At 36.9% G+C, this 26,784-nt stretch overlaps 1 protein-coding gene across 1 annotated transcript; it reads right to left on the bottom strand.

The window, feature by feature from the left end:
• Positions 1–26,784, bottom strand: LOC129756688 (modular serine protease-like). The gene is made up of 5 exons (XM_055753652.1): positions 26,336–26,784; positions 16,477–16,783; positions 15,884–16,413; positions 14,965–15,828; positions 1–274 (listed from the first exon to the last, which is right to left on the bottom strand). Exons 1-5 carry the CDS (start codon positions 26,448–26,450, stop codon positions 63–65), a joined length of 2,028 nt encoding a protein of 675 aa, XP_055609627.1. The 5' UTR covers positions 26,451–26,784; the 3' UTR covers positions 1–62.

Here is a 26,784-nt window from a genome sequence, read left to right as displayed (position 1 = left end):
GAAGAGTTTTTTTTACAGTTCATAAAATCCGAAATCATTAATTGGTATTTTTATTTTTAAGACTAAATAACCGGAAACCGGCTTTCGGCATCCAGTATCATGGGAATGTAGTTTTGGACCTCGGTGAAGGCTACGTATTTGTTGTTGTCGCAGCTGCCGCTGGCCGACCGGGGAGCTGAACTGACCACTCCGTAGAGGAAATAAACCGTTTCGCCGCTTCGGTCCTTTCCGAGGGCGAATCCGCCTCCACTGTCCCCCTGGCAGACGCTGGTTCCTAAAGGGAATTGAAGAATACGTGTCAAAATTTTTGGATGTTTAATTACACAATTTTAGAGCATCAATTTGGATCAGAGACCTTTTGAACCAACGGGCCAATTTAAATTTGAAATCTTAGCATAATTAGCAGAGCTTTACGTCATTTTTATAACTATTTTTTTTTGAATAGAAATCTGTAAAATGAAATATGAAACGAATTCACATGTTGAAAGACAGAAACTCAACATAACATTATTAAATACCCAATATGGAAAAGGTACATCACTCAATCTTTGTCATTTTGAAATTATCTCAATTTCTTAATAATCCTCTTGGCGAACATTCGTTCTTACAATATTATTGTTGAAACCAATGGTACTAAATATTCGTCTTCACTTCCATTTAAAAATCTTCTGGAACTTACCACAGTGATAACTAAGAATGTAAAAAAATATATATTCAAAGAAATCACCGTCTTATCAGCGTAGGACGACTATTTGACTTTCTGTTCTTTTTCCACAATTAAAACTTGTTCCTAAAGCCTAGTGTCGAAGCCCCGGGAGGGCAGTGGACAAAATCCGGAAACACTTACGTGAAGATTCGGTGTGTCGAATCTTCTTTCGTAGCACGAAATGAAAAGTCCGATTTATCACTTTAAGTACGGTTTATTCTCCTACCGTTTTATTCACAAAGTCCCAATTTGCATGCTAAACACTATTAAAGTTTAATTAACAAGTCCAATTTTGCATGCTAAACACTATTTAATGATAAAACTTTATTGGAACTTAAACTTATATTTTGTTCTTAACTAATAATTTTGGACTTAAAACTAGCACTCCAGTATGAAATAGCAAGTTCCAGGTTGAAATGGAAAACTTGCATGCGAATGAGATGTGCAGACGGCTGCGAACGAACGAAGACTGTTGTAGGTAGGTTTTCCCCCAGCGCGTGTGATGAAACCAACAGCACACAATCGATCACAATTTCGATGGCTCTATTGTGTGAAGACACAAATTTCACCAGCACGTGTTCTGCTGCAAACTCGGTCGAGTTGATGATTGTCGATGATGGTTCGATAGGGTGTTTCATCGCAGATGGTTGAACTTGCGATGCGAATTGCAAATAACTTTTGACGTAGAATTACGTCTTACGGCAACACTATAGGGGGGCAAATTGAAATTTGCGAACAGATCTCGCGTCACGAAAGCTTTCCATTTGACAGACATCCTATCTAAAGGATTATGACGTCATCACCAACGCCTGCTTTGATGGGTTTTGTTTTTCCCTACCTACGAAAGGTATAAAACAAAGGGCCCGTCGACCGACTCGGTTTCTTTCTCTGTTAGCCGTCAAGCTGAACAGACCGTTGCTGCACTTCGATCTGAGTGTGGACCCCACCAGTGGTAATCCGACTCAGATATCGATTTGCAGTAGTTCAGTGGCAACCGTGGACCAGTGAGCAACGATGATGGTGAGCAGCGATGACGGCCACCACACCAGCGTAGACAGCCAGTGGCGGAGGCGTTCAGTGGCGGAGGACTCCAGTGGCAGTGGCAGGGATCCTACAGGTCATCGCAAGTGGCGTTGTATAATCGAATTATGTCACATGGTCCGATTATGTTGCATGGTCGGATTATGTTGCATGGTCGGATTATGTTGCATGGTCGGATTATGTCACATGGTCAATTTATGTTGCATGGGCGATTATGTTGCATAGTTGGATTTTGTTACATGGTCGGATTATGTTGCATGGTTGGATTATGTCACATGGTCCGATTATGTTGCATAGTCGGATTATGTCACATGGTCGAATTATGTTGCATGGTCGGATTATGTCACATAGTCCGATTATGTTGCATGTTTAGATTTCGTCACTTGGTCGATTTATGTTGCATGGTCGGATTATGTCACATGGTCCGATTATGTTGCGTGATCGATTTATGTCACATGGTCGATAATGTTGCATGGTCGGATTGTGTTACATGGTCCGTTTATGCTGCATGGGCGATTATGTCACATGGTCCGATTATGTTGCATGGTTAGAGTTCGTCACATGGTCGATTTATGTTGCATGGTCGGATTATGTTGCATGGTCGGATTATGTTGCATGGTCGGATTATGTTGCATGGTCGGATAATGTTGCATGGTCGGATTATGTCACATGGTTCGATTATGTTGCATAGTCGGATTATGTCAAATGGTCGATGGTTGGATTTCGTCACATGGTCGGATTATGTTGCATGGTCGGATTATGTCACATGGTCGATTATGTCACATTGTCCGATTATGTTGCATGGTTAGATTTCGTCACATGGTCGATTTATGTTGCATGGTCGGATTATGTCACATGGTCCGATTATGTTGCGTGATCGATTTATGTCACATGGTCGATAATGTTGCATGGTCGGATTATGTCACATGGTCCGTTTATGTTGCATGGGCGATTATGTCACATGGTCCGATTATGTTAGATGATCGATTTATGTCACATGGTCGATGATGTTGCATGGTCAGATTATGTCACGGTCCATTTATGTTGCATGGGCGATTATGTCACATAGTCCGATGATGTTGCATGATCGGATTATGTCACGTGGTCGGATTATGTTGCATGGTCGGATTATGTTGCATAGTCGGATTATGTCACATGGTCGATGGTTGAATTTCGTCACATGGTCGGATTATGTTGCATGGTCGGATTATGTCACATGATCGATTATGTCACATAGTCCGATTATGTTGCATGGTTAGATTTCGTCACATGGTCGATTTATGTTGCATGGTCGGATTATGTCACATATTCCGAATATGTTGCATGATCGGATTATGTCACATGGTCAGATTATGTTGAATGATCGATTTATGTCACATGGTCGATAATGTTGCATGATCCGATTATGTCACATGGTCCGATTATGTTGCATGGTTTAATTTTGTCACATGGTCGGATTATGTCACATGGTCCGATAAAGTTGCATGGTCGGATTTTGTCACATGGTCGAATTATGTTGCATGGTCGATTATGTTGCATAGTTGGAATTCGTCACATGGTCGGATTATGTTGCATGGTCGGATTATGTTACATGGTCGAATTATGTCACATGGTCCGATTATGTTGCATGATCGGATTATGTTGCATGGTCGGATTATGTCACATGGTCAATTTATGTTGCATGGGCGATTATGTTGCATAGTTGGATTTTGTTACATGGTCGGATTATGTCACATGGTCCGATTATGTTGCATGATTGATTTATGTCACATGGTTGATATTGTTGCATGGTCGAATTATGTCACAGGGTCCATTTATGTTGCATGGGCGATTATGTCACATGGTCCGATTATGTTGCATGATCGGATTATGTTGCATGGTCCGATTATGTTGCATGATTCAAATTTATGTCACATGGTCGATAATGTTCCATGGTCGGATTATGGCACAGGGTCCATTTATGTTGCATGGGCGATTATGTCACATAGTTCGATGATGTTGCATGATCAGATTATGTATCATGGTCGGATTATGTTGCATGATCGGATTATGTCACATGGTCCGATTATGTTGCATGATCGATTTATGTCACATTGTCGATAATGTTGCATGGGCGATTATGTCACATGGTCCGATTCTGTTGCAAAGTTTAATTTTGTCACATGGTCGGATTATGTTGCATGGTCGGATTATGTCACATGGTCCGATTATGTTGCATGGTCGATTATGTCACATGGTCCCATTATGTTGCATGGTTGGATTTCGTCACATGGTCGGATTATTTTGCTTGGTCAGATTATGTCTTATGGTCCATTTCTGTTGCATGGGCAATTATGTCACATGGTCCGATTTTGTTGAATGGTCGGATTATATCAAATGGTCTGATTTTGTCGCATGGTTGGATTATGTTGCATGATCAGAATCTGTCACATGCTCCGATTATGTTGCATGGTCCGATTATGTTGCATGGTCGGATTATGTTGCATGATTTGATAATGTCACATGGTCGATTTTGTTGTATGATCGAATCATGTCACATGGTCGATTATGTTGCATGGTCGGATTATTTCACATGGTCGATAATGTTGCATGGTAGGATTATGTCACATGGTCCAATTTTGTTACATAATCGGATTATGTCACATGGTCTTGTTATCTTGCATGATCCGATTATGTCACATAGTCCGATCACGTCACATGGTCGGATTATGTCACATATTTGTTGCATGGTCGATTATGTCACAGGATCGGATTTTGTCACATGGTCCGATTATGTTGCATGATTCGATTATGTTGAATGGTTGGATTTTGTCACATGGTCGGATTATGTTGCATGATCGAGTTTTGTAGCATGGTCGGATTTTGTCACATGGTCAAAATATGTTGCATGGTCGAAAATGTTGCATGATCAAATAATGTCACATCTTCGATTTAACTGCATGATCGGATATTGTCACATGGTTGATTATATTGCATAATCAGATTGTGCCACATGGTCGATTATGTTGCATGGTCGGATTATGTCAGATGGTCGATTTTATTGCATGGTTGAATTAGGTCAACTGGTCGAATTATGTTACATGATCTGATAATGTTGCATGATCCGATTATGTCACATGTACTGCATGCTCAGATTATTTCTGGTGATAGGTTTATGTCACATGGTTAAATTCTGTTAAATGAGTGAAATTTGTCACGTCATATTGCCATTTTGACACTCATATGTTGGTCATTTCAAAAATGCACTATAAGTTCTGTTATTCTATACATTGACAAAAAAACAATTGCGTAATTCTACGTTTAGCGGTCGTAGCTAAATTACTACCTCCTCCACTTTTTCGATGCAAATAACATTTCCGATTGTGAATCGAACACCTAGATTAAGAAGTTCTGTATTGGATCATTGCCATGGCCGAATTAGAGGGGTGGGGGAGGGGGTCAATGAGGAGCAATCCCCGGCTCAGGGGGTCCCCGAGAAAAATTAATATTTAAACATTACTTTAATTATACTGCTTCCAGGGTGGCCACTCATTCGGGAAAGTCCGGAAATGTGGGAAAAAAGTCGGGAGTTTATCCAAGAAACCGGGAATTTTTGGCTCAGCTGTTCAGTGCATATTTTTCAGTGCTTCCATTGCTCCAAAGTAACTGAAAAATTCTGAAACTAAAATTTACACCAAAAAATTAAACTCGAAACTTCGAGCAACTTAAAAATGATGAAATTGTGTACTTCAGTCCAGTTGTTACCGAGAAAAGCTGGTAGATATATGATTTTAAGACGTCTTATAAAAGAATGTCTTAAAAATTCCGAACAAGAACTCATGAACATCTAATTGAAATTACAATTTGCACATGGGCTTGTGATATACCTCAGTTGGCAAGTCTGTTGTCTCCTGAACCGATGTCCGCGAGTTCGAGCTCAAGAGTAAACGAACACAGTTGTACCGGATAAGTTTTTCAATAACGATCCGCCAACTGTAACGTTGATAAAGTCGCGAATGCCATAAAGATGGTAAAACGACTATAATCGAAACAAAAAAAAACAATTTGCACATATTTAATAATAGCATTAGAAATGGATATTCCGGACGATATCTGCAGATGAAGTCAGAGTATCTGCGTTTACTTTCTTTAGAGAGATTTATTGAATCGTTGAATTTGAAAAAATGAAACGTAAAAAAGGCTGTCAAATGAACTAACTTTTTAAAAAGACATACACCGTCTTAGCCGATTTAGGCTTTACAGTCTGAATAAATGACGTGAACAACTTAAGATTAACATTTAACACCCAGTACCGAGATGGGAATCGAACCCATGCCATCAGTGGGCTAGCGATTACCGTCTTACCACGCTAAGCACTCGACCACCGAGACGTACAAACTTTTAACAAATGCGTAGTCTAGTTACGAGTTTTGTGGCATCTTTTTTATGTATGTTAGAATTTAACATATGGAATCTTAAGTAAATTTTATAACCAATGTTTTGTTGGGCGTGGACCAGACCAAACTAAGCACCATCACCATGAGAAAATTTTGAAACAACAGAATTTGAATCTTATTTACAAGACCGAAAAAGCATTTATGATTGACGTAAATTTGTTTCTGGTCCTTAAAATTCATAAATTGTAGCATGTAGGAATGATTTGTACAATCAACAGAAGTTTCTAATAAAATATGCTGATGGCGTTAAATTCGATTTGGTCAAATTCCGACCATTCGTCCTCCGGTATAAAATAAAAACTCAGAAAATATTATCAGACGAAATATTAAGAAGAAAGAAATGAAATTTTTGTTATCATTGTAGATGTATTGATAGAACAAACGAGAAAAAAATCGATTAATTTCTAATCTAAACTCAAAACAGTTTTTGAACTGATTTCACGCCTTGATAATTAATCAATTTCCTTGAAAAGCATAGGGTTTTAGAAAGTTTATGAAATACATACAATCAAGGTTTTTTTTAAATAAAAAGCACACGAATGCACATAAGATTAAACAAAATCTTCTTTAGAACTTGAATTCACTTATTTGCGGCTGTTTTGAATCATTTATATGATACGGGCCATTTAATGAAAATGAATTTTACTATAATGCTGCTTTTTTATGATATTCATACTTTAAGTATTTACAGCATTCTCAATCAAACAAAAATTTTCCATTTTTTTTAAACACCTCTGTTCTTTAAGTTTCAGATGAGAAATTACTTGTTTTCTCGAATATTATAAAAATCATATCCAAACAGGTACGATTTCTGTTAAGTTTCAAACTTTGCGGATTTTCTTATTTTGGTTTGGCTTTTCCAAATGTTCTTATTTTTATTTAAAATTGGTTTTCTTATTATTTTAAGAAGAGAAATCACCGTGAGTTTGTTTTATGAAATTAATTTGCGGCTTTATCGGTGAGGGTTAAAGAGTTGAAATGAAAGACGGATAGAATATCAGAAGAAAATTCTGTGAATGCACATGTGTCGAACGGACGTTTTCTTCCTAACGAGATTGAAAATGTGAAGAATAAGGGGTCGCACAAATAACACACGACGTATTACAGAACACGACACTTAACGTTTTTACTAACGGAAAAGGGAATTAGATGTACCTTTTTTGTCGACCGGTTTCGGGCTCGATGTTGCCCATCTACAGGACGATGTCCGACTGACTAGATGAAGGAAAAACACTAATACATGTTCATTTTATCCAATAGAATTCGTCGAAGGGTGGTCGGTTTGTTGAAAATTCGGTTTGAGCAGGTTGAAAAGCGGTGATATGATTGGGGCGTCATCCTCGTTCATAAGTGGCCTTTCCGATGTGGTGATAAACATGGATTCCCATGCGTTTAAATGTGACGCTTTGCGTACACATTTTTTGAACTTAACCTTATCCCAATTTATACGGTGATCAAATTCTGACGCGTGGGCGGCTTCACTGGATTCGTTGCTCCTGCTGTTATCTACTGCGTTTTTGTGCTTTTTAATTCTGGTTCTGAATTTCCGTCTGGTTTGACCAATATAGACGGCCGGGCAGTTTTGACATGGAATCTCATAAATTCCAGATCTCTCTTCCGGTAGCACTTTGTCTTTTAGAGAAACTAGTCGATCTTTCAAAGTGTTAGAACTTTTGTAAGCCACTTTCAGACCATGTTTGGAGAGAATCTTACGAATACTGCTTGTCAGTGGAGGGTGGTACGGCAGGCTGACTCTTTGGGATTCATCTCTTTCTGGTTTGAATGTGGTTGCGTTGCTACGGAGCTTTTTTCTTTCATGTTTTCGGAGAATTTTGCTGACAAACTCTTAATCGTACCCGTTCAATTCACCAGCCATCAATTTTTTTTGCTTTTATTGTTCAAACTCGTGGCTCTCCATTGGTATGTTGAACAGACGGTGGACCATCGAATGAAAGGTGGCTTGCTTTTGCGCATCAAAGTGGTTTGAACCACTCGAATCATCGTCCTGTAGATGGGCAACATCGAGCCCGAAACCGGTCGACAAAAAAGGTAAATTTAATTCCTTTTTCCGTTAGTAAAAACGTTAAGTGTCGTGTCCTGTAATACGTCGTGTGTTATTTGTGTAACATAAGTTTTTACATTTAGCACAACCAGTAAAATGAGTGGAATAAGGGGTCGGTAACAACAAAATGTATAAAAATTGGAATCTTTTCAAATATGCTATGATTTTTGAGTTTAGTAGAAAAAATTATAATCAAATCACTTATTAAGAAAGAAATCCGGTAAATAGAGCTTTTGTGACTGAGGCCACCCTGTGCTTCAAGTTCTAGAAAACTCAAAAACGAAATGAAAATAGGAATAAAAATGCTTAATATCTAGATCTAAAGTTCGATCACTACAACTACTGAATTGGATTGTTGGAGGTAGCCTCTCGTGTCCCGCTGTTGAATATATGTTTAATATAACAGGTAAAGAGGCCCTCTTGAAATAATATTCGAAATAGTTTCAATGTAATATAAGTTAAGGGGGGCCCCTAGAGTAAGCTTTGCAGAATTTTTCCCGCATTTTTTGGGCTGAACAAATTAGCACAAATGTTTTCTATACTCGGCAATATCTGGGCATTATGATCTCGAATTTTTCAACATGAAAACGGGAAAAATCTAAGCAGAGCTCGCTTTTAATTCGAAAAAAAATGTATAAGGATGTGACTTAAATAGGGTTACCATACGTACTCTTTTAAGAGTACATGTACTCTTTTTCGATCGAGAAATGAGCGTACTCTTCTTTTTGTGAAATTTTAAGCAATGTACTCTTTTTTTTTAAAATGAATCAAATAAAGCTTTCTCATACATATTAACTTATTTCTTCCGATACATAAAAATTGTATCCTCATAAATACAAGAGATTCAACTTTTTATGCATTCGTTGCAAAACACTTCAGTTTTGCTTTTTTTGTTGAATGTTTCTAAGGATGGATACCAGTGTAATCACGAGTACATTCATTGAGCGCCTCAGCAACATTGTTTTAAAAGAATTAAAAAAGGCGGTTTTTGAATAACCTAAAACATCATGGTTTTTTAATAAATGGTGTTTGTCTTTACAATTTTTAATTTTTTCTCAATGTACTCTTTTTGGCGTTGCAGGATATGGTAACCCTAGACTAAAACCACCTATTTTATTTTTTTTCTCATCGAATCACGTCAGCAGCGTTTAGTTTTCGTTTCAAACTAAAAAAAACAAATTGGATAAAACAAGCACAGAAAAATTAAGCCATTTAAAACATAGTTTGCTTTATTTGTCAACTTTACTTTGAAAACCCGGGCATGTCCGAATAAATCCGGGATATTTTGGATACATGCCCTACAATAAATAGTATATCACTTTCTCTTATTTATTGAATACTAGCTGATCCCATACGAACTCCGTTTCGCTATCAACTTGGAATATGTCATAAACAGTTTGTATGAAAGTCAATTGCCAAGCATTTTACAGATGCACTTCTGAATACATTGTTAAGTAATAATTGCAAAAATATTGGACGATCACTTTGTCTGTCGCCTGCTACTAAATTTGAAACCAGGAATCAATTGACCGTGCCAAAAACCCCGTGTATAAATTTCGACTCAATCGTTGCATAACAACGTAATGATGTCCAAAAAGCTAAACCCCTTTCGGTGGCCTTTTATACAATCTTTGATATCTGAAATCGATTGCCCTTCCCTTTAAACTCCCGTGTGCAAATTTTCAAAGCAATCCATTGCCCAATAACGTCAATATTGCTAAAAACATTGAAACAATATATTATATGGACGACCTCTTTCGTCGACCCCTGGCAAAACATTTGACATCTGAAATCGATTCTCCGTCCCTGAAAACTACCGTGTGCAAATTTTTATTCAAATCCGATGTATAATAACAACGATATTGCAAAAAAATTGAATGGTTAATATGGACGACCCCCTTTGCCGGCCCCTTACATTGAATTTAATACCTTAAATCCATTGCTCGTCTCTCAAAACTCTCGTGTACCAATTTTCGTCTGAATTCGATGTATAATAACGACAATATCGCATCAGCCGTGAATAGTTGATATGGACGACCCCTTTGGCCGACCCCTGATTTTAGTTTAGATTAGTGAAATCAGTTGTTTGTCCCTAATAACTGCTATGTACAAATTTCATCCCAACCCGATGTATAACACGTCAATATCACTAAGATACTGAAAATTTAATATGGACGACCCCTTTTGCCGGCCCCTTACACTGAATTTAATACCTCAAATCGATTGCACGTCACTTAAAACTATCGTGTACCAATTTTCATCTGAATACGATGTATAATAACGTCACTATCGCAAAAATAGCGAATAGTTAATATGGACGACCCCTTTGGCCGACCCCTTACACAAAATTTGATACCTGAAATCGTTTGCTCTCCTCCCAAAACACTCATGTGCAAATTTTTAACACGATCCGACGAAAAGTAACGCCAACATCGCGACAACAATATTTGTCTTGTATGGACGACCCCTTTCAGAAGGGGTCATCCGAAAATCTAAACACATTTTTCATCTTTCCTGGTCGTAATGAGCATCCATTCCAAATTTCAGACCTCTAGCTCTTAAGACGGCTGAGTCTATAGAGGACAAACAAACAAACAAACAAACAAACAAACAAACAAACATACAGAAATTGCTTTTTATATATATAGATATAAAATATTTCAGAGTTTCCAGCGAGTCAAGCATAATGTTCTGATGAGGAAGTATTCACTCCTCATTTAAAAAAATATAACGACTGTTACGGGGGATAGATTAATTTTTTCTTAGATTTGTTAAAATTAAAAAAATGAAAGATAATATCAGTTTTCGTAAGAAAATTTGCAGAAATTTGAAAAAGTGAAGAAAAGTTAAAAACATTTGAAATCATATTAAATTGTAAGTTTGCTCGGGCTTTTTTGGGAATAAAATTATTAAAAATTAATGTTAGTATTTTGATCATTATTGAAATTTGCGTTGATTTATACACTCTAAACACTTTTTAATTAAAAAAAAGTTAACTGTAGTTGACTAGATTGGATCAATAGGGAAAATGAGTTCCGCTATTGAATTTTTATTCCAGTTAGATTCTAAGATTTGAAGATCTCATTGAAACTTTTCCAACTGATGAAGCCCAAATTTCAAACATTTGATTCTGATGTGCTTTTTTTAAATTATCCACTAATAAAGAAAATACTTTGAATTCAGCATATCATTCTCTAAATGACCATTCTCGAAAATACAACGCTCTCATAGTTGAATTGCGAATTTCATTGAGCGATTCTCTAAACATGAATATTTTTATATTTTCAATCTCATCTTATTCCAGCTTTTGATTATATGTCTCGAAATTTTATTTTCCATTTTTGATTATTGTTTTCGAAGGCAACTTTTGTCACATTAAGAAGAACTTTTGACAAAAGCTTCTCAACTTTTTTTTTGTAACATAAAATAAAATTTAATTTTAAGTTTTAATCCACAATACATTTAAAAATTTCAACACATTACATGAACTTGTTTTTGTGTTTAAAGATATGAAAGTGAAATAAATATTTGCATAAGAATTATAAATTTTGCAATATCTTCTTTACTCTGATTGTCATTTCGATTCTCAATTTCGTATTTGAATTTAAATTGTAATTTGATACTACGATCTTAATTTGAGTCTTTGAATTTCGGGTCTAAATAAAATCCGATTTAAGGTTTTGAATTTCACTGTTGAATTGTCTTTATCTCCATGCAATTTGAATTTATTGCTGTTGAATTTTTCTGTAAATTATTTGTCATGAGGGAAATATTTATCCTGCTTTTTTATATATTTATTCCTTCTGTGTTATGTCTTCAGTAATGTGGAATGCAAATTATAAGTGGAATAACTCAATTTATCGATGTTTGTTGTAAATTTTTAATCAAATTTCTTAAAAAAGCATCACAGATAATTGCAAAGACCTTTTGGGTCGAATCACGAGATCTCAGTCATTTATTGTTTTTATCAAGAATCAATTTTTTTTTCCGGTAACATTGATGAAAAATCTAAAATTGTTAACCCATGCTTTATTATTCAACTTTCGTAATTTTCGTCAATCTAAATTGTTTTATTTTTTTGTGTGTTGAAGAAATTGTTTAGAAGTTTGATGCTTTGAATTTGCATCGTATTGATTTCTTCTTTAGTTGATGTTTTGAGGTTTATTGCCAAAATTGGTGGATCATGTCTAGTGGCCGCTGCGACAGCTGGAGCCGGTGCCAGAGCTGATTGGAAATGACTTTCCGGGAACGTTGATTTTAGCGATGTACTCTGGAAGAAATTTCGCATGGGGTACAAAGTGAACAGTGGACAGGAATCGCCGGTTCAAACATGTTCGCAATTGTAATACAAAATTAATAAACTGATGGAAGAGATCATCGTCCCAGGCCTGGCTGGATAAGCGTCAACCCGAGGAGTTTCTGGTGAGATCGATCCATTTTTTTTGTTTTTATTACTGATTTAAACTGTACATTTCAAACATAATCATATTATAAACTAAAGCTATATAATCATAAGAAGCGTTTGGTAGGGAACTCCACGCTTCATCTCCCCTTGTTCCGGTATCTTTTGCGTTTTCATCACATGGTTGGCCTGGCCGTAGTAGTATCTGCAATGCATGTTCTATGTATCAGATACTATGTTGAAAAGAAAAATGAAGAACGCAAGTTTTTCATTTTCCAGGATGCATACAAGTTTTGGCCATGTTGGTGTTAGAAGAAGAAGAAGAACTTTCGTAATTTTCGTCAATATTAAAAATTATAAAATATTTCACTAAGAACATGCCTTTTTGTCGAATTGGGTGGAATATTTAAAAAAAATCAGCTGAGCATACTTTTATCCTACAACTTTATTGTAGCTTGAAACAAAAATAATGACTTCGAATTCATTTGATCATGTGTAGATTCCGATTTTTGGCTGCTCTTCCGACTCACTTTAATGGATTTAGCTGTTCAAAGTGGAAGGAGTTAATTATTTAGGGCAAATGTATCCTGAATAAAAAAAAGTTCCAATGTTAGTTATGCCAACAAACAATATTGCATTTATGCCTTGAAGAGAACATATTAAATGCTTAAAATGTCAGAAAAAGTTAACAATCTGAATGATTGTGGGGCAAATGCAGATAAATTCATATTTGACCAGGTCATATAAGTTTTCCTAACAATCCATTGTAAAGAAAAGTGAAGGAATAAAAATTTGAAAAAAGCTTCGCGGGCCGCATAAAAGAGTCTCGCAGGCCGCGGGTTACTTATCCCTGGTTTAGATGAATTACGTATTTACGTGGTTTCTAATTCAGTTAAAAAAAAATCAATTATTCCTTAAATTGGGAGCTGCATTCCAGAACTGTTTACGTCCAGAATGGCGTTCTTAACAAAGATAATGCTTACCCGATCAGGAGAGCATATCAAAATAATAACTCAAACGTATCTCACCAAGATATTTGCATCTGATTCAGTTATAATGAGGTACTCCAAATTTTCGATTTTAAGTTTCTCCAATCTGAATTATATCTTATTCTGATTGACAATCTTGAATGGGGTTGAGCTCATATTCAATTATTGGGCATGGTTTTATCAAATAATGTGGTTTATTGACTAGAAAATTTTCTCGAAGTACTCATATCTTGATGAGTTATAATTTTGATATAATTTGTTCTGTCCAATATCAAACTATGCTATCTGAACGAGATATAATCTTGATAGGAGCATATCAAAAACTAATATAATTTAGCTATGATCGTATAGATTTTTTTATATAATTTGAGATATTATAACATCCTACGAGTACTGAATTATAACTCATTTAGATATTAAGAAAAAAATAAGTATCAAAATATCTCATTTTGATATAATTTTGTTTTTACCTCCTGATCGGGTAGTTCATTTAGATATGGGGCAGTTATGAATGCGAACGAACCATTCGTTTGATCGAAATACTTTCTATAAAAGATATGAAAAATTGAAAAAAATAATTTATTGTTTTTTGTAAGAAAAAATTCTACTTTATTCTTGGTATCTCCCATCGGCCGGCGCACACTTTTTTCAGTCTTGATATTGATCAGTTTTTCCAACTTATAATTCATCTTATCTGTTTTTAAGATGGCTGCATCCTCCTCCTTTAACTTCTGCTACTTTTCGGTCCAATACTTCTCTTAGAAGAAACTGAGGGCAATTAAGTGGATACAGCTGTTTCGAAATTAACAAAACTTGATTATTTTTGAGCCACTTAAAATCGTTTTAAATGTTTCTGCTGGCAAAATCTGACAATAACGTAGAAAAACTATCATAAGATTGAATTTAAAGTACAACCGATTAGTATAGAACGTAGGTTACGAAGGGTACATAAAAGATTACTCTTTTTGGACTTTTGAAAACAGCGAAAACCCAAGTTTTGGTTTGAAAATTGCTGTTTTTTTCCACAAGAGCAGAATCTTGGCAAAACAACCAGCAACATACTTTAGTATACTAGGGAACTTGCCACGAACAGATATGTTATAGGATTCAACCGTTGGAATTTATTTGAAATAGGGTTTTTCATAAGTTTGTCTTTCATCAGAAATCGTCTGTCTCATAGCCTCGGTACCGGCTATACAGCTGACGAGCTCTGAAACTAGAAAAAAATTGTTGTTCGATTTTCATGTAATAAGATACCGTCAATGGATTTTAAATTTGTTCCGGCGTTACCGGTTATTGAATGACATAAGAACTTTATAAAAACTCACCTGTTTTGGGATCCCCGGCACAGAATTTATCACCAGTCAGAAAGGGTCGATACGACACCGGTGAAAAATCTCGACAAGTGTAATAATCCACCGTCGGAATGTCCACTACCTTCAAATTGGGACTTAACTCTCCACCGGAAGTCGTCAACCCCCAACCAGCAACTCGACCCAAACTATTGGGCTTAATTCGTTTCTCACTCTCGGTCCGCAGATCCCGCTCCAAACAAATCGGCCGAACGTACGATTTGAACACAATGAAATCACTTAGCACTATGATGGCAATGTCCAAGTTGTAGTATCCGGAGAAGTCCTGATACTGCGGTTGGGCAATGAGTTCCCTAATTCGGATTATTTGGGCCGGTAGAGATTCGACGGCATCCAATTCACGGCGGTATTTGCCTACCGTTATGACGAAAGCACGGACGTCGTGGAAGGATGTAACGTCCCAAAAGCAGTGCGCTGCGGAAACGACTAGGCGCTCAGTAAGGATCGTACCACCACAGATGTAGGCCCAGTCATCGGAAGTTAGGTCGGTTACGGTGTCGTTCTCCAGATTTCGATAGATCCCGGTGTGCCACGGTACCTCCGTGATGGAAGCATTTCGGCCACCGATGACGTAGGCTTCGCCATCTGGAGTGGGAGTGCCGCAGATGGGCTCACATCGGAACACACTGCTGTCCCAGATGCCATCATTACAAGTTAGAGTGTCGTTGATGGGACCTTCCGGCTTCTGGTAGCCAATTTTACAGTCGATCCTAGCTTTTGCAGTAGGTGGAAGTGGTCTTTTGCAAGAAATCTGCTTCCGTTGATACTCACAGGTTGGCTGTATTGTGATTCCGTTGATGAGGACTTCTGAACAGTACCCTATAAAAATAAATTTTTAGTGTTTCGTTTTAAATGGTTCAAACTAAGACATTACTTTCACAGATTGGAAATGGATCCAGCCATTCACCGTCCAAACAGGTGATCGTGTCGATTCCTTTAAGTGTGTATTTGTCCGCACAAACCACATGAACTGAGTTGAAATTCTCGATGTACTCTCCACTTTGAATCATAACGTCTTTGGCTGTTTCGTCCAAAACAATTCGACCATTTCTAGGATAAACCGGTACTTGACAAGACCCTGGAGGTCCGGTAACCGGAGCTGCTGTAGTTGTTGAGGTAGTAGTAGTCGATGTCGTACTGATCGGCTTCCGTGTTGTCACCGGAGCAGGTCGACCACAAAGCAGCTCATCTTCATCGGAGCCATCACGACAATCGATGACCCCATCACATTTGGAATACCCTCCGATACAGGCTCCGTAGCTGCAGCGGAACGAAAACGAAGGGCAAAAGATCAAACTACAAATTCGCTGCTGCTCGTCCGATTCATCATCACAGTTCGACAGTCCGTCACAAACTCCATCGCTAGGAATACATTGCCCGGATAGGCACTGAAATTCGGTGTTGCTGTTGAAGAAAATTCCACCGTTAAAACATCACCTAACAAATATCTAAAAGCAATCTACTCACGAACAATTCCCGGAAGCTAGCAATGCATCGCTATAACCAGGACAGTGCAGATGTTCGTCCGAGTTATCGGCACACTCTTTGATACCGTTGCACATGGCATTGCCATCCACGCAGCCTCCGTACTGACACCGGAAAGCATAGCTGGGACACCGGATGAAAGCGCAGGCCTTCGAGGTTTCGTCACTTTTGTCCTTACAGTCTACGACGCCGTCGCAAAGCCGATGCGATTCGATGCACTGGCCGCTGTTGCACTTCCACTCGTAGTAGTTGCATACTTTGCGGCGTTCGCGGAAGATCGCCAGGAGAGCTGATAATGGAAAGAGATAATTACTTTCAATAGGTACAAAGTAAATGGAAAAAACCGAGGAAATTTTTGTATCGTTATCAGGAACAGTTTTATCAGTTCATCTTTATCATTAGTTGGTCGGGCTGCGGCCCGAACGATTCAAACGCTGTGTAATTTTTTTTTTCAAATAAAAGCGGTTATGTATCTAAATGCTTTTTTTTAATCAATCTGTAGAACTATAATGATCGATTCGAGTTTAGAAAATATTTGAACGTCTTGAAAAAATGTTGAAAGCGTTCAATTAAGGGACGGTATATTCCACCCCTGAGCACTGATTTAGGCCTCACCGACTATTTGACATGGGCGAATGTTCAAGCCAGTTCTGTACATCCTCTCTACCAAATGTCGAATCTCTGAAGGCTTCCTCAGGGGTGAGGCTTCAATGTCAGAAGCTTTTGTTGCGCAGGTATGCTCCCGATTTAGATCTCAGATACAAAAAAATTGTGCACTTTAACTTGGCACAAAGTCCATGTCCAATAATAAGATAATATTTTATAGGTTTTTCTTATTTTAGGATTTATTAAACTCAATATCGAATATTAAATTAAAAGAAAAATGTTAAACAATTCATTTTATTTTACCGCCATGCTAGAAAATATTACAAAATAGTTACCCTAATTCGTTCAGTCAATACAAGTTAGAAGTCTAGGAACTCTGGAGCAGAATTCTGAATTCTACTTAGAAAATCAATTCAGAATTTTATTGTTCTCTAATACATATTAAAATCAATATTGATGAGGTCCGCTAACTATGAGAATTGTTATACAGTAAAAGCAATTTAAGGATGGTTAATAAGAAAATATTACGCTGAGAAAAATGTATCTACGTAATCAAAATTTCAAATACTTGAGAAAAATTTCTTAAGAAAGAAGATAAATCAATAAATAATATATGTTAATGATAATATGATAACAATGTTGCATCACTTTGTTTTGTAAACAACTTTTGAATTTTTTTTAACGTTCCATCAAGTGGTTTTTGAGATAGCGTCCTATAAAAAAGTTTTTAGACTTTTATTTTTGGGCACCACTCGCGCCATCTAAATATTTAACACTAAACGTACCGGAGGTGGTCAAATGACGGTTTTTAAACTTTGAAGGATGCGACAATTTAGCGACAGGACTATTTTTATTTTCAAAATGCAAGTATTTTTGCGTTTTTAATTTTTTTCTAACTGTTGTGGTTTTCGAATAACGCATGTGGTATACCTATTCATACCGCGAGCTGTCAAATGACGGTTTACACTGTTTTCGCTAAAACTTTCTTGTTTCTCAACCGATTTCTTTAAAATTTATAGTTTTGAAAAGCCTATAATGTGACTCAAATATGTTTCTCAGACAGTTTTCAGCTACAATCAATAATTTCAAAGTTATTTTAAGTCAAAAAAATTTTTTATGAAAAAACATGCCTCAGGAAAATTGCTATAAATCAGTTATTTAGTGCTCAAAAAAAATTTCACGTAGTGCCTGAGAAAGCTGAAGTTAGAAGCTATATGCTGCACATACGGAAATTTTTATCAAATTTTTTTTAAGATCATGCCCACAAAAAATGTAAAAAGTTGTGTAAAACCCGTACTTTTCAATCAATCAACCGCCAAAGCTGTTCCTGTTACAGTAGAGAAAATTTGAAAAGTGAATTGGAAAGGGGACGTAATTTGTCACATTTTGGCATCTTTAGATTTTGTGAAATACGAAATACATAATTTATGACGACTTTTCAAAGATAGCTGTTTTTCGAACTTTTTATCAATTCGGTTTTTGATACAATTCCTACACCTAAGCTCAGCTTTGCACTGGATTTTGAGTACTTTAACGTGAGGTTTAGGCGATAAAACTATATGCAAAAGAAAGCTAATTTCATACCGGTTCTAGTGGTGTAACTGCATTGGCGGTGCAATGCTTAGCAAAAGTATGGTAAATAAAACAGTGAGGTTGTTTCTGAATTTTGAGAAGTCAGCACTAATTCTTGCTTGGCAGACGGGCGCAATGGGTGGTAATATCTCAAAGCTATTTTGCACACGAAGACGGGTGAAAGGAAACGAATAAACAAACGAGCAATCGCTCAAATTTTCTAGTTTTACTTTCAGAAATATATTTATTATATTTTTGTCAAGCATCGCACCGCCAATGCAGTTACACCACTAGAACCGGTATGAAATTTTCTTTCTTTTGCACATATTTTTTTTGCCTAAACCTTACGATAACATACTCAAAATCCAGTGCAAAGCTGAATTTAGGTGTAGGAATTGTATCAAAAATCCGAATTGATGAAATGTTTGAAAAACAGCTACCTTTGAAAATTCGTCATAAATTATGTATTTCGTGTTTTACAAAATCTAAAGATGCCAAAATGTGACAAATTACGTCCCCTTTCCAATTCATTTTTTGAAATTTTTCTACTGTAACAGGAACAGCTTTGGCGGTTGATTGATTGGAAAGTACGGGTTTTACACAACTTTTTTACATTTTTTGTGGGCATGATCTTAAAAAAAATTGATAAAAATTTCCGTATGTGCAGCATATAGCTTCTAACTTCAGCTTTCTCAGGCATTACGTGAAATTTTTTTTGAGCACTAAATAACTGATTCATAGCAATTTTCCTGAAGCATGTTTTTTCATAAAAAAATTTTTGGACTTAAAATAACTTTGAAATTATTGATTGTAGCTGAAAACTGTCTGAAAAACATATTTGGGTCACATTATAGGCTTTTCAAAACTTTAAATTTTAAAGAAATCGGTTGAGAAACAAGAAAGTTTTAGCGAAAACACTGTAAACCCCCGTCATTTGACCGATCGCGGTATGAATAGGTACATATATACCAAGTGTCGGTATGTTTAGTGTTAACCAATGCATTTTGAGGGTGATACGCTTTGAAAATAAGGCAAGAAAGAATTTTATGAATTTACAAACTCAATTTTTTTTAAAAATTCATTTATGGTGTTGATACCTTTACATGTAATATTTTAACTTTTAAAAATTATACGTAAAGGATGGTTTTTGATGCTTATTCAAATGAACTTAAAAATTAAAACATATTTAAGCTTTTACGGAGGTTTTATATTGATTATACAGTGGAATATAAGAGTGTTTTTGTATGCACCCATCATCTTTGTAAAATGCTTCTCTCCTAAAATAACAGGTTAAATAGAATAAATTAATGATTTATTATAGTATGGCAACCCTAACTTTTGTTTCATTCCATAAAATTATCATATACACAGATTTTTATAAAACTTCAGCTTTGTCGTACGGAAGTATTACTTTCTAGCCGTTTCAATAAAATTACACGGAAATATTGCCCAAAAATACGGAATTTTGTTCAAAACATAAATAGGCGCATTTAGCCCGCACGGATTGAGGTTCGGCATTTTAGACAATAGTTATAATAAAATCGTTATCTCGAAAGCGGAAGGAAATTTTAACATGAATATTACTCCAATGTATAGAAAACAGATGCCTGCACACATGTACATTAGACTGCCCCAAATTTGTATGGAAAATTTCAAGCTTATGAAATGTTACACGCTGCAGGTTTAAATTTATTCTAGGCCTAGTACAAGGTCTCATGCCAAATTTGGGCCAGATCGGGCCAGATTCGGATCAAATATTTTTCATAGTTTAGGCTTCAAGAAAAACCGTTTTCAGAAGAAATCAGCCAAAGGGGACCAAAGTTATTCATGAATAACTGAATTTTCATGTTACTCCCGAACAAAATGTCTCAAAATCCCATACAAATTTATGGCTCATTTAGCGACCCGTTCCCGTGATCCAATCTGGCCCAAATTTGGCATGAGACCTTGTACTAGGCTTAGGATCAATTAAAGCCTACAGCGCATAAGTTTTTCAAATGTCGGGTCATTTGGGGCACTCTAATGTACATAAATATATAGTTTTTGTACACATATTCGATGTAATATTTGATAAAATCATTGTTCTGCTCAATAGGCGCATATAGCCCGCTTCACCCCTACTAGGAACCCCTCTTTTACTGAAGTTAGACCTTTGAAATCACTCAACATTTTTGATATAGTAGCAGTTATTACAAATTTAGCCGATTGTCCATCTTCGGCACAAAACCAATATATGTCGCTGAATCCCCAAACCGGAGTTTCCGTCAATATCAGCGACGGCGACATCACTGGCGTCATTTCATGTTGACCAGACATCTGTCAAACATATTCCAGGTGTCTGAACCAAACAAAAGAAAAGGCCGATCGCCGAGGTGTTAGATGAATTGTAAATCGTCGCTAACAATATTTGACTTTCTATCACTCTACCAGTGTTCGGCACAAAAACGCTAATCCGCTAATCGCTAGCTAGTCCGATATTTTTTTGTTAGCGGTTTAATTTTGCCGCTAAATTTTGATTGAGCTAGCGAAATAAAAAGTTCCGCTATTTTTTGGTTCCGCTAAATGAAGAACGCTAACTTCCAACTTTCCATTTACTACATTCAAATTCACAAATTATTACTGAAGTAGACTTTTTGTCATTTGACAAGTAAAGAAGACATCGGACATCATTCTTACACCAAAATGCGCTCCAAGTGAAAATGGTGACTTCAAATTGTCTCAGGGCAGAAGTGCCTCATACAGATTAACTTTTTTTCTCTTTAAGTACTTCTTTTCTCAAAATTCTTAGACAAACAATTCAATAAATATTGTTGAACAGTATTAAACCATTTTAAACATCATTTATATAATTCAAAGGTCAATTTTTAGATACTGTTTTTGCTTGCAAAAGTACAGTAAACGGCCTACTTGATCAATATTTTACATGACTTTAGCATGGTCGTCCATATGCGGTGATTTGTTTAAATATGCTTTTTAGGTTAATTGATGGATTTTCAAAAGCTTTTCCAATTTTCTAAGTTTTTTTTAGATCTCACATTACTATCTCACACGACAAGCCTCGAATAATAAATGCTGGAAAAATCCGCTTTTTACAACTTGTTTTAAGTGGATGAGATATTTAATTTTCACAAAGCAGTTTTTACAAGTATTTCAAATCAGGTAAAATAAATATAAGATAGTATCAACATAGAATGAATTTGCATTTTTATTTCATTTAGTTTTTTTAGATACACGTTTGGCAATGCTCTTATCATGAGTATTTGGCATTACTATTTTGAAAGTTTGAAAAAAATAGTGAAACCTGGTTAAGGATTTTTCAACAGACTGGGCATAATAAACAATCTGCACTATGTTTGTAAAGTATTTGCGCAAACGAATTGAGATTCAACCGTAATCCATGCTGTTGCCATCCTGTTTACGTTATTGTTTATCGACAGTTAGCGATTAGCGATTAGCGCTTTAAGCTTGAAGCGATAACTTTTTCCGCTCATTTAGCGGTTTGAATTAGCGATCGCTAAATTCGAATGAATTAGCGATTTAATTAGCGCCGCTAATTTTTCAATTAGCGATGCCGAACACTGCACTCTACCACAGTTTTTTCGTAATGGCGCTATTCCAGATTAAACTAAAACCGAGTTGATACTTTGTCAGGCCTATTGAAGTGCTCTTCGGGGTAATCGGTCGAATTTGGGGACAGTTTTCGTTGTAGCCACTCCTCGTGTCAATCGTTCTGAAACATTGACTGATTAGCAGCTTCCACAAATTCCACATTTTTTTTTTAAATTTTGTACTCCTTGTTTAACACCGGAAAATACAGGCGAAACTTGTCAACAATAAGTTTCTGCCAGGTGTTCGATAAAGTGTTCATTTTGCTGTCCATTACGATTTTTTTTAAATATCTCCCTACTAGTGGTCAAAATATTTTGCGAACGATTTGATCACCGTATTTTGTTGATTTTGCCGGTGAGCAGCTTCTCTACATTCTAGAAATGAATTCCAGCCTGTTTATAAGTCAGCTAGGTGAACCAGTCAGGAAAATTTACCTTTTTTATCACTTCCCCCTTTGAAATTTTATGGATTGCGCTTGAATAAACCGCTCACATTTCTTTACTTCACGGATTTAATCATCTTTATCCTTACGTGAAATTCACGTAACCGTTTGCTGTCACCACCAAGGTCACATTTGATTTACGTGAAAATCCAGTGATCCACCAAGTACAAAGGGATTTGGTGTATTCTATGTGACGTTCACGTAGCTGTGAATAGCTTATTCACGTAGATCTATGCGGAAGAATACAGTCGTCAATATGGCCTCCATCCAATCGTTTGTGATGGCTGTTACAGAAATTACCGGTAATGGAGAAGCTAATTTTCGTAAGTAATTAAAATTTTGTTGTGTGCTTATTTTTATCATCTTTTCATTTTTAAACAGGATTTGGAATTGGGTAGCTTAAGGTTGGACGCAAAGGCAAGGCTAACAAAAGACATCAAAAGGAAATCTCCCGGCAATATTGATGTTAATAAAAATAAGTGAAATGAAGTGCTGTGTGATTTTGATTAAGGTAGTGTGCTATATTTATAAATTGGTCAAAATAGTAAACATTTTAAATTTTATACCGGAAAAAAACACACTACTATCATATTTCAACAAAATCTACGTGAAACGCATGTAGCAGAACGAATCCCTTTTCACATCCGCTGTACGTTATTCTCGCATACAACTCATATGAAAATTACGTGAATTCTGCTTGCTGTGCGAGCTCTGTTTGCTACCTGAAATTCACATAGGTTCTACGTGATTTTCATGGTGGCAAAAATCCAAGTACATTTTCACGTAGCGGTCATGTGGAGAATTCTTTCAGTGTACATTCACCATTTAATCGTCTTCAGAGTATTGAAGCGGTTGATGTTTGACCACGGCAAAGAAGCTGGAAGAAAACCAGGACCGAAGAACAAAAAGACGGAGGAAAAGGTATAGCGGATTATTAAAGCAAATTCCAAAGTCAATTGGCTAAAAAGATCGTCATGACGCAGAGCTACGTCCAGAATGCAAAGAATAAAGCTGGACTACATACATACAAGTTACAGAACTTCTCGTGGTTTGAGAAGTTCTGTAACTTGAGCGGCAACAATCGACGGCTAAAACTCGGGCACGGAAGATGCTGACAAAATATGGCTGCCGTGTGATGGACGACGAAACGTATATAAAAGCCGATTTAAAGCAAATTCCGGGGTTGGAGTTTTGCACCGTCCAGAGCAAGTTAGATATGAACGACAAATTTAAGATGAAGAAAGTGTCGAAGTTCGCCGTGTGAGACCTACTTCGTCTATTTAGTTCCAAAGGACATGAACCAGCCAAACTATCCGGAGCTGCGCCCGGTGGAACAGTACAGGGCAATAACGAAGTGGGAACTTCGAAAGAGCAAGAAGACAGTCAAAGACGAGAATGACATGTTAAGAAAATGGAAAAAAAGAACTGAGAAGCTGGTACCGGATGACACTGTAAAGACTTTGATGGAGGGCATCAAGCGAAAATGCGTTCAATTTTACGCTCAAGGCCTCATCGATTAACTTTTCTTTTGATTTTTTAAGTAAATATATGTATAAAACTACCCTAAAATTTTAGTTTGACTGTAACCATTATAAGAAAATTGGCGTGACTTTTTCGGTGTCGCAATAATTTCGTGTTTACCATTTAGTGGCCTGGTAACTAGATCTCAAACGTTGAACTACATCGCCAGTGTCATCATAAGGCGCTAGAAATCGAGATTCGGAAACTTAAGTGGAGATGGATTGGGCACACGCTGCGAAGAGATGAAAACGAGATTTGCAGTGAGGCGTTTGACTGGAATTCAGCTGGGCATCGAAGAAGGGGCAGGCCCAAAAACTCGTGGCGGCGTAGTCCAGCCACTGAAATCCGCACAGTTCACGAAAACCTTGACTGACAGGAAAAGACGCTGGCTTCGAATCGCAAGCAGTGCGTCTTTGCAGCAAATCTTTGATCTCAGCCCCATGCATTGAATAACCAGCGCCGTGCCCTTAGGTAGATATATGAGAACTATATTCACATGAACAGACATCTATTTGAAGCATTTTTTTTATCTTAAAATCATTCACAGTTTGTTAAGAAATTGATTTTAAAATAAAAGTTGTCAAACTAGCTGATTTTCCAACCATGTGAGCTAAATGTTACTGTTAATATGTTTTTAGCAATATTACAGTTAAACTGCAATATTTTCATAAAAATTAATTGACAATGAAAAAAAATGTGGAAGGAGGGAGTCATATGCCCCATATACAAGAAGAACGACAAATTGGACTATAAGAACTACCGAACGATCACTGTTTCAAATGCCATAGTGCAGCCCACAAGCTCGTGTGACTCTACTGGAAGATCAATATTGAAAATGGTAGAAACACAGTTGCTGTGTTTCGGGATTTTTAGAGAGAATTTGAAACAATTGATCTGTTAAGGCAGAAACACAATACAGCGTCGGTCGTCGCGTCACGTCAGCGGTCAACGCTGTCGATAAGTACTAAAACGCGGACGCGACGCACCCGACGATTTTTGCATCACAATTCAGCGTCAAGAGATGTCTAAGATGTCTCTTGACGCTGAATTGTGATGCAAAAATCGTCGGGTGCGTCGCGTCCGCGTTTTAGTACTTATCGACAGCGTTGACCGCTGACGTGACGCGACGACCGACGCTGTATTGTGTTTCTGCCTTTATTGCTGATAGATGCGTTAATGACAGTTGGTACGGCTCTTAACTGGTTTAATAATTATTTGAATGACAGAATGCAAAAAACAAAATTTGGTTCATCTTACTCGCAATTCCGAGAAAATAACTTAGGTGTCCTTCAGGGAAGTTTCTTGGGTTCAATGTTATTTATACTGCACATCATTGACATGAAACAATGCTACAGTACGGTCGTCTTAAACTATTTGCGGATGATTTAGTCTGGAGAGTGGAGACTGCAAATAACTGAGAGCTTATTATTCAAAAAGCAAATGCTGTTTTGCAAAACTCTTAAAGATTTCCTAAAACGGAGAAAATTGTAACTGAATTTCAACAAAACCAACTGGATGACTTGTGGAGGAGATTATCTATCTCAGTATATCCAGTAGTCTTTCATCCAATTCCATCGATTTTCCTGTTAGAACAGATTTGTTTGTAAAGCTGTAATAATTTTTTTTTTTTGTTATTATACGTTATTATATGTCTTCGCGGAATCAGGTATGTATCATATGTTTGTGAGATGAGATGAACTAATAAAAATTGATTCCCCTAAGCAGCTATGAGCATGCAACAGTTTATTGGTCAATTATATGACGCAGGGGATTCCCTCGGTGAGGCTTATCGCGAAATCCCGTGCACCGTTTTAATGCTCTTTAATGCAATGGCCAGCAATGCCAGTTGTTGTGTCTTCTTTTTTGTCGGCACTGTTTTTCTACTCTCATTCGGAAGAGTTCACAGCATAGGTCAACTTTCGGAACAAAGCTTATCATTTCCTACATTCGCAGCACAGACTTTCGGTCTACCTTTCCACTAAGTAAACAACACTTTTATTCAGATCAACAGAGGTTTTACTAATGCTACTGGCTGAGGCAGATGATCTACCCGGTATGGGAAAAACACATTACACGCAATCGCGAACTTACAATCAAACTGTTGCACGGAAGGCGTAATTAGGGCAGCCACAAGGCCGATGGAGGCTAGGCATTTCCATAGGGCTGGAAGTGACTTTGTCGCGGCAACATTTCTCCGGCCACTCATTGACGGCTTTTTTACGAAAACAAAATTTCACACACCAGAAGTTAAAAACTTTGCCCAAAACTGTTCACAACATCGACGTCCCGATTCTGTCGATTGCCCGCAAGGTTATTCATACCTGTCGATGAGCTTCGCGGATTGAATCTTCATTCCACAGAAAAAGAGGAACTAAAAACAGAAACCTGTTTGATCCTCTCTGAATTGACGAAGTTTGACACAAAGGAAAACGAAATAGAAGTTTTGCGAAGTCTTCGAAGTTCGAACAGTTAATGGAAGCTGCGTGTTTCAATTTAATTTCGCGAAGTTACTCCCGGCACGTGCCCTAACCTGTACTCGG

This window comes from Uranotaenia lowii, chromosome 3 (assembly GCF_029784155.1).
Source record: "Uranotaenia lowii strain MFRU-FL chromosome 3, ASM2978415v1, whole genome shotgun sequence".
NCBI classification, from domain to species: Eukaryota; Metazoa; Arthropoda; class Insecta; order Diptera; family Culicidae; genus Uranotaenia; species Uranotaenia lowii.
This window is presented reverse-complemented; position numbering and strand designations above follow the sequence as displayed.